Source organism: Gossypium hirsutum, chromosome A09 (genome assembly GCF_007990345.1).
Source record: "Gossypium hirsutum isolate 1008001.06 chromosome A09, Gossypium_hirsutum_v2.1, whole genome shotgun sequence".
Taxonomy (NCBI): Eukaryota; Viridiplantae; Streptophyta; class Magnoliopsida; order Malvales; family Malvaceae; genus Gossypium; species Gossypium hirsutum.
Window position 1 is genome coordinate 1393548 of NC_053432.1, and position 15239 is coordinate 1408786.

General features: G+C 32.7%; 1 protein-coding gene across 1 annotated transcript; it reads left to right on the plus strand.

Annotated features, from left to right (window-relative positions):
- The first annotated feature begins 11095 nt into the window (after positions 1-11095).
- LOC107888490 (ribosomal L1 domain-containing protein 1) lies at positions 11096-12379 on the plus strand. The gene has a single exon (XM_016812619.2). The coding sequence runs from the start codon at positions 11189-11191 to the stop codon at positions 12248-12250; it is 1062 nt and encodes a 353-aa protein (XP_016668108.1). The 5' UTR covers positions 11096-11188; the 3' UTR covers positions 12251-12379.
- The last annotated feature ends 2860 nt before the right edge of the window (positions 12380-15239 follow it).

The window sequence follows — 15239 nt, forward strand, 5'->3', positions numbered from 1 at the left end:
ACAACCAAAAAATCAAAATTAAAAACAAATAAATAAAACCATCACAGTCCATTAAATGTTCAAAATTCAATTACATGACCCAAATTTAAAGCCTAAAACCTAATACAACCCAATAGCCCAAAATCCTAAATGATTTAACCTAATACCCTAAACGGCCCAAAGGTTAAGCCCGATTTTGGCAAACCCTAGGGCAGAGGGGTCCTCGCGCCGCAACCAGCAACCCCAGCAGCTCCAGGCCTCCGTACGCCCCAGCCTCCTGGCGCCACGCCCACGCCCCGCGCCAGCACAGCTTCCGTACGACCAGCACCCAGCCCTCGTACACACGCCCTGTACCTGCAAAAACATACAAACGTACAGCAAATACAAACAAACAACAGCAAAATAGCAAAGGGAAAGGAATGAAATTTGTATTTCGATTTTTATTTTTCTTTTCGGTTTTCTCTCTTTTCTTGTCGGCTATAAAGCCTTTGTTTCAATTGTAAAGAGGGGTTCCCCTTTTTTTTTTACGAACGCCTACACGTTTTTACGAAAGAGATACCAGCAATACAAAAAGAAAACAACATCGGAAGGTGATTTTCCGATCTAAATCTCTGGGCTTTCTTTCTTTGCGATTATTCTCTTGTTTTTTTTTATTTTATTTTACTTTGAAAGCAAATGAAGTAGAGAGAAAAAGACTTACCAGCAGTTCGAGTGGCTTCGGATTGGTGCAACGGTGGAGGCGTTGAGCGCCGATGAACACTGTAATCGGCCATGACCGCTCCCCTCTCTCCCTCTTCTCCCTTTCGTCTGCCCATTTTTTAGTCTGTTAAGGCATTTAGGTATTAGGTTTTAGGTTTTTCTTTCTTTTTTATTAATTGACAACGAAACGGTGCCGTTTGGAGGGGGGATCCGCGCGTCGGCCCGATCCAAGACCCGGATCCGCGCTTCTTTGCCTCAAATGGAGATTTTGCGAAATAGGCCCCTCCCTTTCGTGCTGCGTGCAAATCAGCTCAAATTCCACAATTCTTTTTCTTTTAAATTTTCCCCCTAATTTGCGCGTGTTCGCAACGTGGTCCGGGCTTCAACACTGGGTCTTAGGGTCTGGACTATTTCCATGTTCAGTCCCTAGGAATTCGCGCATGTTACACGCCGGTCCCTTTTGTATTTTGTTAGTTGATTTTGTTTATACTTTGTCCCTATCACTTTAATTCTCTTTTAATTAAGTCCCTCCTCTTTATTTATTCATTTTATGGCTCATTATCAATCCTTTTTTGACGCATTCAATTGTTTTTAACCTTGTTTACTTACTGTTCTTTATATATTTTAATGATTTGATTTCATTTTTCTTTAATCCCTTTTATAATGTTTTTTACGTCCGCTACTGTATATACATACACTTTATATTAAAGTTATTTTTTATTTCATTTATATATGTATTAACCCCATGTATTTTAATGTATATTTTGCTATGACAATATGTTTTTATATATATGCTCCATGTAAATTATTTTTATACTTAATATACATTATTAAACCTACGTATTATCGTTTTTTCTATATGAATTTACATGTATTCACTTTTAAATTTATGTATATATATATACACTTGTTGCTTTAGTAGATTTTTTATTTTAAAATACCTTTTCTTCGTGATTTACCAAATATATATGAAATAATTTTAGAAACCCTTTCAATTAAAATTATTATTATATTTTCTAATTTTTTTTATATTACATTGCTTTTGTATTTTATATAACCTATCATTTAAATGTTCTAATATAGGGGCGTACATTTATAAACTATTTTTGAAAATTTTTATATATCTTATTGTTAATCTCATGTTCTTTTTATAATAAACCTGCATGTATATATGTTTTATAAATCTATTTTGTGCATCTTTATCATTCTTTTGCATCATATTTTATCTAAATTATCATATATATTGTCAACTTTTAAATAAATTCATGTTTAAAACATTTTACATGCAATTTGATTCAAATTTTCATTCTATAATATATGTTCAAAAAAAATCATATAGCTATCTATGGCTTTCATGAAAATTTGTCAACATAAATATAGGTCCATTTATTCGTTATTATTTTAGAATCATTTTATAGCGCATTGGTTTCTAATTGCTATATTATTTTTATATCTTGTATTGGTTATTCTATATCATGTGTTGTATATTATTGTGGCATGTTATAGTATGTATTGTTTTGCTTGAATGGTTGTTATATTATCATCTTTGTCCTGGTATGATTATTATTCTCCACACATTATTGCCATCGGATTACGCTTTTAGGTTAGCTATTTTTTAATTATTAGTTTGTTAGTTGATCGTATCTCACATATGTCAATTATCCCATCTCATCGCTTTCATTTGATTTTCGAAATGTGGCTTTATAAAATCTAAATTTTACGATTAATGTCATCTCATTTCAAATCGAATTAATATGTTTTAAGTATTCATCCAAAAATTCTTCAAAACGAAGGCGAAATTTGATGTTCGGCGATTCGCGGAATCGTGCCCTAACGTGTTGGGTTGCAATTTCGTATTTGCTCAAAATAATCGAATTTCCCTTCGAAATTTCATTCATATTTTTTAAAATTCCTTAAATGAAGATGAGATTTGATGTTTGGCAATTCGTGGAATTGTGTCCTAACGTGTTGGGTTGCAATTTCGCATTTGTTCAAAATAATCGAATATCATTTTAAAATTTTGCTCGTGTCTTTTAAAATCTCTAAAACGAAGGCGATATGTAATATTTGGCAATTCGCGGGATCATGCCCTAACGTGTTGGGTAGCAATTTCCCGATTGTTTAAAATAATCAAATATCCCTTCAAAATTTCACTCGGCTCTTCTAAAAATCCTTTAAAACGAAAGCAATATTCGGCGTTTGACAATTCGAGAATCATGCCCTATCGTGCTGGGTTGTGATTTCTCATTTGTTCAAAACGATCGAATATTCTTTTGTAGTCTCACTCATGTTTTAAAAAAATATAAATACTTAAAAACGAAGACGATATTTGATATTTGGCGTTTTGAGAATCGAGCCCTATCGTGTTGGGTTGTGCTTTTCCATTTCTCCAAAATAATCGAGCATTTCTTCGGTATTTCACTTATATTCTCTAAGGTGAGGCAATGTTCGATGTTTGGAAATTCGAGGGATCATGCCCTACTGTGCTGGGTTTCAGTTTTTCGTTGGACCAAATAGTTGAGCATCCTCTTGTTAATTTCAAATTATAAATTTTCGGACGTCGAAACAAAAAGATTTTTGACAATCAACTCGGGTTATTCAACTTTTATTAAAAAGAGCCAGATTTCGAAAAACATTTTTTAGACATAAGGACAATATTTAATTGATTTGGTACCAATTTTGGGCGTAGTGAGGGTGCTAATTCTTCCTCATGCGTAACCGATTCCCGATCCCATTTTTCTAAAATTTTCGTAGACCAGAGTCATTGTTTTAGTAAATCGCAAATCTTTTATTAAAATGACCAAATTTTTAGGTGGTCCGATCACACCCAAAACAAAAAGATCAATGGCGACTCACTTATTTCTGCTTTTTTAAAAGTCGATTCCCCTATTTTTCATTAAATTTAAAATTGTAAATTTCGAAAGAAGGATGGTTTCGACAATACTTAAATATCATAACCAATATCTTATTTTGGAAAAAAAATTTAAAACTTTTGTTTTTTCCTAAATTCTGCTACGTTTTCCAAACTCGTTTTTCCAACAGTATTATGATAAAGATTCAAGCCTATGTTGTATTGGGTCCAATTATATGTATTTTCTAGATTTTTAACCCAACACTTTATAATTGAATCTAACTCAGTACATACTTTTCTATTTTCTCAAAATAGACATTATTTATTAATTTAAATAATTAATTTTCTTAATTAAATAATTTTCTTAACCCAATTCTAATTTCATTAAAATCATTACAACTTTACCATAAAGGAATCTATGAGAAAATATATTTAATATTTCTACATTTAAAGAATTCATAATAACCAATTAATTTAATTACATTTTCAAATTTTAATTATTTAATTAAATAGCAATTCGAAAAATCATAAATTATTTTTTCAGGTCATTTTCATTTAATAATAAAATCACATTCATTTCTGAATTTTTCCATTCCTATCCATTTTTGGTCATTTGATTTAACATGCAATTCATTTTCAATTTTAACGAGTTAACGGCGGGACCGATTGGATATAAGTAATTAGGACTCAATGATTTATAATTAAATTTAAGCTTTTCGCTTATTAATTATAACTCATTTAGTCACGAAGGTCATTCCACTATAGTATCATGACTAAGCTCTCTCTAATTACATACCATTACGAAAGTTACTCGATCAGTACTTGTCTAATGACTTTATCATAAGTGTGTAACCCTCATAGGATATTCTTAATCTCTTTGGGATAAATCTGCTCTCCCAATATAATCCTATTTTATCTCATGGTAACCATTACATTTTCCTTAATAAAAAATCAATTACTATCAAATAGTAATAAAGTATTTATCACAAAGACGAACAACCTATAGTCATGTTTACTTTTCATTTATCATATAATGCCAATAAGATAATAACATTTACTCATATCTCAGGCTATGAATTCCACTATTGTGAATGACGTTACATATTGCAGAAGTCGTATAGCCAACATACTAGCTTTCAGTTCCTTATCTATTTGAACTCAGGCTTTTACTTATATCAAAGTATATGAGTCACGCATACATAGTCCGTCATTCACTCAGGATTAAGGTATGTCACACCTTAAACGTCACAAGTGAATAAATCTATAAACAAATACAGGATCTATTCTACTTAGGTCCTGTCCGATGTATTGTCAGTCCAGTCAATCACATTTATGTTTCTATCTTCTGGGAGTCATCCGCTCTGATGCCCAAAATAAGACATCTCTCCAATTAGACTTGATAGACGACATATTTGTATTTAAATCGATTTGCTCATTTCAAATTAGACTAAAAACATGTTTAGGTTTGTCTACTAATATAAGTTGTCTTTCCTTATTACAATCTAACCACGTAATACCGCTTAGTATTAGTTAAACATTAGACAACCAGTGAGCTAATATTTGCTTCTATTTTGATTTACATGCAAAAATCATGTGAGGACAATAATACATATGAGGGGTGCTAACCTAGTATATTTAACTAGGGTGTGTCGCCCATCTCGGGGCTAGTTTTTCTATCCTATAAGTATTATTTGTATTTTACTAATTCAACCAAGATTATTCTATCTCTCCTTAAAAGTAGATTGCACTAGTAAGGCTAAAATAATACAACTTTGAAATATTGTTATTCTACCCAAAAATAGTGATAATTTATTTTATGAGTATAAATTATACTTTTTGGGAATAACAATTTTGTCTATTTCTATTGAGAGAAATTTATTTTCTCACTGAAATTAATAAATTGTTTTTGATTTTGTGTTTTATTTGTGATTATTCAAGCCCACACTCGAAGTGATGTAGTTCAAGAATAGTGGAGAAGATCGTTCGGTTGAAAGCTGAGAACATCTAGTATTTGTCTCACACAAAGCATTGGTACTTTTTGGAAAAAAAATTATTGCTATAAATATCACAAACTGACTATATCTTTCAAAATTTTAAGTTTCTGTTGTGACAGAAGTATATGAAAATAATTTATTTTGACTCATTATTGATACTTTGATATATTTGTAATATAAATTTTAAATATTTTTTAAGTAATTAATATTAATTATTTGTAAATTTTAATTTGAGTATATAAATTATATTTTAAATATTAAAATATAATTATTACAAATTCAAAGAAATAATGTTATATATTTGAAATAAATTTTAATATAAAAACAATTACATATTCAGTATAAATATTATATAAAAGTTAAAAGTTAAAAATTATCATTTAACTCGAAAAGCGGTAACTTTAGAGTTACCAAAAAAAAACTTTTAACTTAAAAAATTGTTTGTTTACCCTTATGGCTTTCAAAAGAATAAAACTTAACTTGAGTGAGATGAAATTTAAATAAATTGATAGTTTCATTGTTACCTAAACTTCTTTAAAATGAATTTGTAGGGAGTTCTCTTATAAACATTTTTAACATGAGATTATGATGAGCTACAGTTAATTTAATAGGTTAAATGTAAAATTATTTAATTTTTTGAAAATTGTTTTGTAATTTCTTTTTTCTTTTATGAATTACTTATTATTTTCCTCTTATATTATTCGTGTCTTGCCTTAGGGCAAGACTTTTTTTGCTTTCAAGGCCATAACTAATGTTATAATACTCTTTACTCGTTTCAACATTCGGTACGGATGAGAGATGTCATTGAAACACATACGAAGTTGAAATCTCGAAAATGTTTGAGATTTTAAATATGGAATCAATTTAAATAAATCTTATAAATAGGGTAAAAATCAATTTATGAATTTTAAATTAATCTTGAAATCATTAACTACTTGTGGGTGATTAGAGATGTCTAAGATCAAAATTTAAGTTGAAAACACGCTCAAACGTTTCTAGGCCAAGTTATAAATAAGAAAAATATCTCTAAAAATATTCTAAAATAATTTCTTCAGAGAATTTTCTTTCTACTACTTTCTCTTGAACTTAAGTTTGTGTAAAATAATTACACAAGACTCTTTTTATATAAGAAGAGTTTAGATAGTTCAACTAAAACAAACTTAATCACATTAATATTAAGTTTAATCTAATACTTATGATAAGTATTAGATTAAACTTAATATTAACATAATCACTTTAATATTAAATTAATAAAACACTATCAATATAAATAATAAATTTAATTTAATATTAAATTTATTAAAATAATATTGTTTTTAGAATAACTAATTGAAATCAAATTATCGGATAAAGTCTAAGTAGGAGTGCAATTCTCCCACTACTCAACCATCGAAGAATGTTGCTGATCATCCATCGGCCACTGGAATGCCGCCGTCACAACCGCCACCACCACCGTGGCCGACGGTGTCATCGTAGGCATGATACCCTTACGACACATTGAGCAATTCGACTGTTGCTGGTTAGGTTCAGGCCTGTGACAACCCAATCGGTTCAGGCCAGTGATGACCCAACCGGTTTGGTCCAGCCACCAGTTGGATCGTCAGTCCGATTTCACATACTGGCTTGGTTTAACCAGATTTAGGTCTTAATCTTAATTTTTGGTTCTCGATTCCAGTTTTCGATCTCAAGTCCAATTTTTAAGTTCAATTACCCATTAGGCCAATTGTCTGACTTGAAAATTAATTTCCAAAAAATATCATATTTATTTTAATTAATTTTATTAATTTAAATTTGTTTGATCAAAATTCATTCTCTCAAAAATCATTGAGATTTTCCAAAAGTAATTTTCAAGAAAATTCTTTAATCAAATTCTCTAATTGAACAATTTTCACAACCTCCCAACTTAATTTCATATCAAATAAATCGACTCAGTTAAATTATTTCCAGAGTTGTAGAATTTTTTTTATTCAAATGCAGTCTAATCGAACTTTTGTTGAGTTAGTAGAGGGACCAGCCGGACATACACAATTAGGCTCTAGTAATTGCAATTATATCCAGAAGCATCGTTCTGATAATTCAAAATTTACTTAATTATGGAGTCAGTCCATAAGAAGTACCATGATTGAAAACTTCTTATTATATACTTTTTACGAAAACAATTCATCCAACTGCTTTGTCCAATGACCTCGTCATGTGTGTGTTACCCTCATATAATATCATTGATTCCTTTAAGTTAAATACATTTACTCAATACAATCCTACTTTATCTCATTGTCACCATTGTGTCTTCTTAATGATTAATATGATCATTTTCAACAAATGACCGTGATAAATTGTTCGTTCGAGAACAAGCAACCTGTGGCCACGTTCCATATTTATCAATCCATACAATGTCGATGAAAGGGTATCGTTAAATCTTTGATCGAGTTATGGATTCCATTGTTTTTAATAAAGCCATGCCATACACAAGTCATGTACCTAACATATCAGTTGTGGGCTTGATCATCTTTAGAGCATAAGCCTCCACTTATATCTAAATGTTTGAATCAAATGTTCACTTTGATTCTTTACGGGATTACAGACTTGTTTAGTTTATCTACTAAAACAAGTTTTCTTTCTCGTAATGTAAACATTTTTACAATACCACTCATCATCAGTTTAAACTTACACAATCAATGAGCTAATATTTGCTTGTCATAATTTTGCTATGTATGCAAAACATGAAAGACAGAAACACAAAAAATATAACAGTGAAATATGAAATTAACTTTATTTATTTATTCATCGTTCAAATATGTAGAAAACAATTACATCTTTACTACAATATGGACACATTTCCTAAAAATTTTCCACTTGCCCCAGTGAAGTAAATGTGTCATGTTTCACACTCCTATATCCTTGACATGTTTCTTAAAACTTCTAGTTACAAGAGTCTTAGTAAACGGATCCACAAGGTTATCTTCAGAAGCTCCTTTCACAACATCTACTATTCCTACTGCTATTACGTCTCGTATCAAGTGATACTTCCGATCAAAGTGTTTGGTCCTCTTATGACTTTTTATTTCCTTGGTATTAGCTATTACATCACTATTATCACGATAAAGTGTTATACTTTGTTCATACTAGGAATGACTTCAAGATTGGCTAAGAACTTTCGAAGCCATATCGCTTCTTTCGTTGCCTATCCCAATCAACTGATCCGCTAAAAAACCTTACATAAATGTTAATTAATCTCACATCCACTCATTAATCTCCCTTACCAGATTAGTTCCCCATGGATTTAACACATACAATGCAATTGATGGAAAATATAAACATTAAGAACAGATAAAAAACATAGATAAGAAAAATTTTGATATAATTATAAAAGAGCGAATGGTAATCCATTGAAGAGTTGATTGATCTAAAATCTGATCCTCATAAAAAAATAGAAAACTAAAATGAAAACTACAACTGAAAAGAAATCTAGGTTACAATTGAAAGTAAAAAGTTGTCCATAAACTGTTCAGAGCAATTCTATTTAGAGGCCTGTGGTCAAGGCTGTTAAATAAGCACAGGCGTGTAGTCAACCTGTGTAAGTCGTGCTTCGATCCTACCAAATGGACACGGCCATGTGCCACGTCCGTGTGAGGAAGTTCAGGCCGTGTTGATTTCCCATGTGGGTCTATTTTCTCCATTTTTGGCCCGTTTCTCGCTCTTTTTATTCTCTTATGCTCACCTAAGTATAAAACATGAAATTAAAGAATTAGGAGCATCGAATTCACCAAATCTAATGAGAAATCATCCATAAATGTGCTAAGCATGGGATAAAAAATATGTATAAATTACTGTTTATCAATGTGCTTGAATTAGTATTAGAAAAAAGGTCTATATATATGTAATCATGTCTATATATATATATGTTTGGTCATTTGGTTGATGTTAGAATGTGAGAGCTTAGTTTGAGTTATGTATCTACTTATTTTGCTTTATTGAATGTTAAATTATTGTTAAGGTGTCTTTAAATGGCACATTGGTTAGGCACATGAATTGTAGGATTTTGATATGTATATATTTTTTTTACTTACTTAAGGACAATTTTGGTCATGGTTTTAATGTGGCTTTAGGTTTGGCTTGAGAACCAATATAGATGTAAAAATTGCCTTATTTGGAAGTAAAATTTGGTGCACAAAGCTTGAGACACTAGCTGTCACACGACCGTGCATTGTAATGATTTAGGTACACGTTTCACATGGCCTGCGACACGGCCGTGTGTCTTAAAACAGTTAGTTACACAGTCTGAGACATGGCCTGCGACACGACCGTGTGACCCAACATTGAATGCACACATGGGTGGACACACGGGCTGGGACATGGTCATGTGTTTGGATTTCAAATGTCTGCACAGTCTGGGCTATGACACACAGCCGTGTGTTCCATGTTTTCAAAAGTTTCAACTTTTTTCTAAATTTTTCGTTTTGTTTCGAATCAACCCCAAAATATTTTCAAACTATTTTTAAGGCCCCGTAAACTTGATTTAAGGTTCGTAAGTGTATGTTTGTAATAATTGCAATGTGATTTGGATATTTATGATTAAGTAATGAGAAATGTTTAAATTGACGTTGTAATATTCCATAACCCGACTTCGACGATGGAGATGGGTTAGGGGTGTTACATATAAATTATAGATTAGCTTTTATCTATTGCAAATATATATTTAACATTAGAACTTAATTTTCAAAAGTAAAACTGAAAAATGCAGAAGCTTGGTTTGTATGGGCATGATCGTTGACCTTGTATAAGTCATTTTGGTTACGTCCATTAAAAAAAAGGGAATTCTGACACTATATTTTTTTGACACATGAACCTGTCAACGAATGCCACATGGTACAACTTCTTCTTCAATGCATCTTTAGCCTCTTCACATATTTTCTCCAAGCTTTACATTTCGACTGGAAATTTGGATACAGTTGGCTGCAAAAGATGTACTCGATCTAAGAAATTTTGTTTTTTGCTTCCTGAATCGTAGGCAGAGAAATACTAACATCCTTGTCGTCGATTGAAAGCCCTAATTTTGGAGATTGTTTCATTTCTAAAATTAACATAGCAGGAACAATCAAGTCATCATTTCAATACAAAATATATCTGCGAATTCAAAATTAAAATAAATATTATTAGGAAAGAGAATATCCATTTTTTTTAAATTGATGAACCCTGTCGTTTGAACTCAATTTTAGAGTTTTGCTACTAAATAGAGTGGGTTGTTGAATTTAAACAACCCGAAGCCTCTTTCTAGACAAACTAGTAATGAGGCAAAGAAAAAGGTAATAATCTCGAACATGCATAAAACACCAAAAACAACTTAAATTCATCGTTTTTGCATGAATTATATATAAATAGTTAGCTTAAGAGAGTCACTCAAATGAATGAACAATGTAATGTGGGTGTTTAAATTACAATTTTTTATTTTAAATGCCTAAAATGAAAATTTTTGATAATTGAGTGACTATGTATGTAGTTTACCCAAAAATACAGAAATGATTTTTATTTGATAAAATATAAATGAAATAATTATAAAAACATTAGCCCGGCTAAGCGACTAATTTTTGTGACGTTTATTAAACCCTAACTGGCGGCAGGGGAAAAAGTGAATAAAACCCTAGCAAAATAGAAAGAAAGAAGGAAGATGGCGAAGAACATGGGAGTAGCGGGAGCGGCTGCTTCATCCGAATTGAATGTGGAGAAGGCTGTGAATGCTCTGCTCAAATGGAGAGATTCTCAGTCCCAAGCCCAAAAACCCCAACTTCTTGAACAGGATGAATTCCTATATCTCATCGTCAGCCTCAAGAAAATCCCTCAGAAGGCTCGCGTTAACCCCATCAAAGTCCCTCTCCCTCACCCCATCATCGATGATCCCGCCGAGCTTTGCTTATTCATCGATGACCGCTCCAAGTCTGGTATCACAAAAGACGCTGCGTCTAAGAAAATCAAGTCGGAAAACATACCCATCAACAAGGTCATTAAGCTGTCCAAGCTCAAGACTGATTATAAGCCCTTCGAGGCCAAAAGGAAGCTTTGTGATTCATATGATATGTTTTTCGCTGATAAGAGAATGATCCCACTTCTGCCTCGGTTATTGGGGAAGCAGTTTTTCAAGAAGAAGAAGATTCCAGTGCCTGTGGACCTTAAGCATAATAACTGGAAGGAGCAGATCCATAATGCTTGTTCCTCTGCTATGTTGTTCTTGAGTAGCGGGACTTGCTGTGTGGTGAAGGTGGCGAAGCTTTCGTTGGAAAAGAAGGAGATTGTTGAAAACGTGATTGCTGCTATTAATGGGATTGCAGAGCGTGTGCCGAGCAAGTGGGGTAATATCAGGTCGTTTCATTTGAAGTTGCTCGATAGCTTGGCTTTACCTCTTTTTCAAGCTATGCCTGATTTGCGTTTGAAGATTCTCGCTGATGCTGATCACCATACTTCTTCCAAGGAGGAAAAACAAGAAGTTGAAGAAGAGGAAGACGATGCTTCCCATCAGAAGACGAAGAAAAAGAAGAAAAACAAGGGGAGGATACACGATGTTCAGTACATGGATAATCAAGAACATATTAATTACTCTAACTCTGAGGCTGATAGAAAACATGAAATCAATGCGAATATCTCAACCAAGAAAAAGAAGACTGCACTAAAAAAGTTATGCCCTATTGACATCAAGGTCAAGGATAAGAAAAAGAAGAAAAGTTTAGCAGCTTAATGATTTTTCTTACTTAGCACCTAGTAAACTTTAAGTTCAATTTTACTGCTTCTTGTTCTTCCGGATTAGTACTCATTATTGTTTCTTTTGTAATTGGTTTTACCTTTCAATTTTGGGTTGTTCTTGATCTTTTGAAGGTCTATGTTATTTTTGAATGCTTCTTTACTTAGCTTTTTAGTTGTATTAGATTGTTAAGAATGAATTTGGAGCATGATTGCTGTAAGCAGCATTTGAATCTGATTTCTTTACATATTTAATGGTATACAATGTTATGAAAAGAGTTTAGATATTGTAAAATGCAAATATCCATGTGTATCTAACCTGTGTTAAGACTTCAAAATGAATCTGAAGAAGGTGCCTCTAATTTTGCTTGTTTATATGTGGACTACTTCTAGATTGGATTGTCCTATCTAAAGTTACTCCGTGTTTGGATAATAATAAGTTAAGATTTTTGGAGGAATATAAGTTTGATACAGAATTATTTGTAAGATCTATAGGTTTTACACTCATACTCTGTTTATCTTTGTCTTGTTGGTGCAGCTGGATTTTGATGAAAGTAATGGTGGTTGATTGAAACTTGCTGAATACCAAGCTTATTATCTTGATTGATTTTTCACATCAAATTGCTTTTCATTTTATTGTTTAAATCTATTAGTTTGTTTGTTGCCCCTCAGGATTTGTTCAGTGTTTACTTAGTTTCATCTTCATCTGTTTGTTGAGAATCCAAGTATGATGGGATTAGACTTTTTAAATCAGATTGATGTTTATAATTGGAAGTTATTGAGGGAACTGATGTGAATAAAGTATTGCATGTTTGAGCTTCGTGTACACACACACACACATATATTTATTTATCCCGTGTTACCTATAGGCATCGGATGTCTTGAGGTCCCATTAATTTCTAAACCTATGACGGTGAATTGATGATATCATGGAATGATGGAGAGGGAACTTAAGTGAAAGAGAAAGAGCCTTTACTGTAAGAATTACTGAATGAGAAACGATTTTGTTTCTTGTTATATGAATCTAAAAAGAAATAAGCTATTCCATGTGTCTAATTGCCATGGCGATTGGACAACTATCACTATGATGGTCTAGCAAGATGTAAACAATACTCATTAGAAAGGTAAAGCGGTAACCACCATCTCTCTCTCTCTCTCTCTCTCTCTACAGCTGGTCCCGTGCCTTCAAGAGCCAAATGGGTAGTAGGAGACCATTCACGGCGTGGGAAATTTGGGATATTGGTCTCCTCTTTTCTTTTTGCTCTGTTTGTGATTTTGATATTTGATATATGATATATTGGGACTCAAGTGGATGTTCTTTGTGGCTTAGAAAATGAAAAAGATACCTCAACCGTCCCTTGACTAAAGGTGACTGTTCACAGATAGTAGCAAAGGGATCTTATAAATTGCCGTTGTCTGATGTGGTAAGTTTTTGTTCCGTGCTAGTCTCTACTCTCTATGACTCTACCTCTTTGGCTTGCTGCTTTTGAGTTTAAATTTTGTTTAGTTGTTCTTTGGTATTGTCAGAACAAAAACCCCATCTACTTGTATGCTTTAGAAAAGTAAAAATATGTTATCAATTATTAGTCTTTTATTAGATGATGCTACACAATGGCAGGGAAACACTAGGAAAATCAGCGAACTAGCAATATTAAGCTCTCAGGTCACCAACGACATCATCAAACTTCTCCTACAAGTTTGTAGCGTTTGTCTCACTTAAACTAAATTGTTTCCCTTCCGCTTTTTATTTTCTGAGCAAACTTTCATCTAGATGATCCAAAATCATTGTAGTAGTGATTTCATCTTTAGCTGCATATGCTAATAGGCCTTGCACAAATCGAAGTGCCAAGCCAAAATTTTTAACTTCTTTGAACTTGTTGCTTTGAAGTTTGGTGGCAAATACAGACCATTTCATACTATATGGAATGCACATCTCGATTTATGATTATATTTCAATAATACATGTAATTAGCAAGTTTTGAGTTTCTGTTTTTCCTGTATTCCTTGTGAATAATATCTTATTTGACAGACTTTAAAGTAAGTTGGATGATGTAAGTTACCATTCAGGTCCTGGATTCTGGAGTGACAGAGGCTGTTTTAATGCCCCTATGACTAGAATTAGTATCATCACTCTCCTTGAGGATTTAGTTATGGTTACGATGACCTCTTTCGAATGTTTACTTGGAGCATATCAACTATTTGTTCATATATTGCTGGTACATTGTTGATAGTCTTAAGAACTTTATTCAGACAGCAGCCAGTATTGTGCTCTATGGCAATCTTTTGCATATCTTGACTTGCCTTTTGGACCAGTCTTTGACCATGAATTTATCGCTAGAGCTGGTGCTGACTGTTACCGTTTAGTTACATCTAGTTAATGGTAAAATGTCAGCCTTCGTTGTTCTACCACTCTGCTAAAGCTTTGATACATGGAAGAAGCTCATCTTTCTGATCTGCATTGACCATTGAGAACAGCTGTGTGTGTGATCTTCTTCTTCATCATGGCTCAGCTTTCACCTTCTAAGTGTTCTCGTCATGGCAGACAAATGCACTTCTTCAGTGCTCATCTTAGAATTTTAACATACAGTCAACATTACAATCACGTGATGAGCGCTGAAGAAGTGCATTTGTTTGCCACAAAAGATAAATGGCTGCCAAAATATATGAGCTTTAACTCTATATCTTATTTATGTTTAACGTACACTGGTGTTTTTGCTTTTGTTTCCATGACATTCATAAGGGGCAAATCATTGAGTTACCACTGCTCGTTTGTTATTAATTTAGTCGGCCCTGCACTTTCTGGATGTTTAAAGGAATGTAGAGTTGCTGCTGTTGAAAGAGTTGGCAGGTTCTACAACATGCCTCTCCTGTGGGTTCCATACTCTTGCCATTGCATTGTAAAACTGTTTTCTAAGTTCAAACAAGATAGACTCTTCAACATCAACAGCTGCAAAATGTGCTTCTATGATCCTATTTTTGTTTGTTAT

Excerpts from the sequence above, each read along its gene's own strand:
- LOC107888490 (XM_016812619.2), top strand. The coding sequence starts at position 11,189 with ATGGCGAAGAACATGGGAGTAGCGGGAGCGGCTGCTTCATCCGAATTG.